The 3,150-nt window shown below is 46.8% G+C and overlaps 1 protein-coding gene and 1 pseudogene across 1 annotated transcript, besides 2 other annotated features; both read right to left on the bottom strand.

Moving 5' to 3' along the window:
• Tc00.1047053509491.20 lies at positions 1–1,489 on the bottom strand (annotated as a pseudogene; the record flags this gene model as incomplete).
• Positions 1–3,150: a sequence feature (heterozygous, Esmeraldo-like haplotype).
• Positions 1,540–1,592: a sequence feature (T-rich).
• Positions 1,698–3,150, bottom strand: Tc00.1047053509491.10 (hypothetical protein, conserved; the record flags this gene model as incomplete). The annotated part of the gene is made up of 1 exon (XM_797812.1): positions 1,698–3,150. A coding segment is annotated over one exon (1,453 nt), but the record flags the coding sequence as incomplete, so codon positions are not given.

The following is a 3,150-nucleotide window of genomic DNA, read 5'->3' as shown; positions in this document are numbered from 1 at the left end:
ACGATAGTGTGAGAGTTTGAGAAAGGCGTGATTTTCACTCTCAAAGTTCAAGACGTTGTTCAGACTCTCCATGGAGTTCTCCCGCCTGCTTTATTACATCCACGAGGTTATAAACCGTCTGAAAGGGTATTTTGGTGACATCCGACGTACCGTACAACTCGTCATCCAACGGCTCACTTCCTCTTTGGCCCTCTTGCAGTGTACACACCTCATTTGATGAAAGTATTCCAGGACTAAAATTCTTTGCTTTACCAACATCTGAAGCCGTTTCCTCAGTTGGTTGGTCCGCATTCTTTTGCTGACGGAGTGTCGCTAACGTCTGGCCCACTTGCCATTGCTGGGTGGAAATACGACCAATGCGATCAACGAAGGTGACTGCACCGGGGGGAAATGTCAGGGAAATTCGCTTAAGAAGTTCCTCCATTTTCTTCCTCATTGTCACAACGATGGCTTTGCTCTGACGCATCCTCGAATTTTGAATGTCATACAGTCGAATGTGTTGCAGCGAGAGGTAGAGAATATTTTTACGTTCTTGTAACGCATTCATGAGCTCTTGAGCTGTTTCCGCCACCACACCCTTCACGGAAGAAAAACGGCCTACGAGCTGTTGGAAATTATTTTCTACCTGCTTCAGCTTAAAGCGGATACTCGGTTCCTTCGATATCTGCGCATCCACATTCCTACCACCCCCCGAACTACCCTGCGCACAGCTCATGACAAGCTCCCTCACATCGTTGATAAGGCTCCGGGAATGTCGTAGCTGATCACTAAGGGAATCCATCGTCTGGCGAAATGTTACCCGGGTCAGGCCCATACGATCCTGCGAATCAATTTCATTCGTGACCTTTTCGTAGGCGTCCTTGCACTGGCGATGTAAGTCTCTATTGACCTGTGAGAAAAGCAACGCCATCTGATCCTCTAACCCGCTTGTTTGCATTTGCAGTGCCGTATTTCGCGTCTCCAGTAATTCCACGGCACGGCTATGATTCATGGCGACTCTACCAACATCGTCAAGCATGTGCTGCAGTCGCGCCCGTTCCTTTTCCGCCCGGGCAAACTGCTGCTTGACATCTAGCAGTTCGCGACGCAAAACTCGAATCTCCGTGAAGTGGAAATTTTCGTCCGCGTGCTCCTCTGCAAACATCACCGCAAAGAGGCACGCAAGCAAATGGCCCAATCCCGACGTGCGACGAAACAATTTCGATGACAGCAACAAAATATCCGTCACTGGCAATTTGGAGGGCAGCTCATCCTCAATCTTGAAGAGGATATCTTTGAAGGCAACAACGTCGTACACAGAGCATGCAACCTCCTTCATCGCCTCCCGAATCAAATCGCGCAGTCTGCAGAGGTCCTGGAATTGTTCGCTGGCAAGTTCTTCGTAGTGCTTGTTGGTGTCTACGCACTCAAAAGGGAACGAGACCTCCGTCTGCACCGCCTTCTCCGTCACCGTACGGCGACGAAACGATGGCCCCGATCGCCGAAGCATTTTGTTAACAAAATCCGTGTATTGCCCTTCCACCCACCACGTGCTTCAACAAAAAAACAAAAAGGAGAAAAAAGACAAAAAAAAAATGTAAAAAAAAAACAAATACAAACTTCACGAGCGGTCTAATAAAAAAAAAAAAAAGAAACAAAGATATATAAGCATTCATCTTTGCAGTCTACATGAGCCTTTTATTCCCTCCTCAAGCCATTCAAAGCCCTACCAATAATTCTGCAGGGTTCCAAAATATCTTTTGCTCAACGGCTGTCGAAACAAGACGCCTACCTTCAGCATACTCCAATAGAATACCAAGAGTATTGGCCGCTGGCGCAATGTGGTTCGTCTTCATGTCATCCAGAACGTCATACATGGCTGCATCGCCTTCGGATACAAAGATTCGCAAAAGCGCATTGTATATTCTTGTCGACGGCGGAACACACTTCATGCGAATATCCGTAAAGAGCGCTCTGGCTTCCGTAACTCTCTTTTGGACAAAAAACATCTCCAGCATAACGCTATAACATCCAGCATCCGCTTCCACGTCTAAATCTGCTCTTAATTCTGTAAAAAGCCTCTCAAGTTCCACATATTTTTCTTGTCGTAAGTAGTGCTTCAGCAAAAGAAAAAAACATTCGGCATCAGCCCCCGGCTGCGATTTATCCCTGGAATTTCTAAGCGACCAAAAGACATCTTCAACGCGTGGATCATCCGCCTCCAAGTATACCCGCATTAATTCATGGTAATGTTGAATCGTGATAGAAATATTGCGCCGTCGCATTGATTCCAGCAATTGTGTGGCTGCTTCTGTGTCACGCTTCTCGCGGTACGCCCGCAGCACCCAGCAAAAAGTCTCTGCGTTACATGTCACCTGAGAGTACGATAAATACATGGAAGAAAATAATTTTTCCACCTCGTCATATTTATTCATGCAAAGATAGCCACGGAGCATTGTGTTGTATGTTTCTACATCGGGGCGCACATTAAACGAGATAATGCCAAGTTGCATCACTTCCACAATGCCTACTAATTCCGCATCTCCCAGTGAGGCAAGGACATTTAGATAGCCATTGAACAATGTCACATCAATCACCACACCATTCCTTTTCGCCTCCTCAAGTATTTGAAGCGCCAGTGCCTTGTCTCCGTTGGCTTCACAAATCGATTCCATGAGAATAGCCATATCGTGGTCAGGCACAAGACCCTCCGCTCGCATCTTGTCGTAAAAGACGTTATATCTTGATGCCAAATCCATTTGGAGACAAGCACAAAGAATAATGCGGTAAGTATCAAGGTTAGGTCGGATTTGACGTGCCGCAATGCGTGCAGGCTTCTTCACGTCCTCCATACCCATCATCTCCTCGAGCGTTAATGGGGCCTCCGTGGGACTTGTGCTGCAACTATCCATTACGCCCTCCTGTAGAATTTCTGGTTCTTCACTGGTCCGCATCCTTATCGCTCGCTTCTTCTTTGCTTCGCGCTTGATCTGCACTTCAATTTCCTCTTTTTGGACCTTGTACCGTTCACGCATGGTGCGATAGACACCAAATATCCTGTCGTCACCGCACTTCAGCAAGACACTCATAAGTTGGTTGAAAGAAAAGGTGTTGGGTTTCACATTCATAGACTCCATTTCAGAAAATAAAGTGAGTGACAGTTCGGCAATG

The sequence above is a fragment of the Trypanosoma cruzi genome, genomic scaffold, assembly GCF_000209065.1.
Source record: "Trypanosoma cruzi strain CL Brener 1047053516003 genomic scaffold, whole genome shotgun sequence".
NCBI lineage: Eukaryota > Euglenozoa > Kinetoplastea > Trypanosomatida > Trypanosomatidae > Trypanosoma > Trypanosoma cruzi.
Note: the sequence above shows the minus strand (reverse complement) of the source record. Positions and strands in the feature narration are given on the sequence as shown.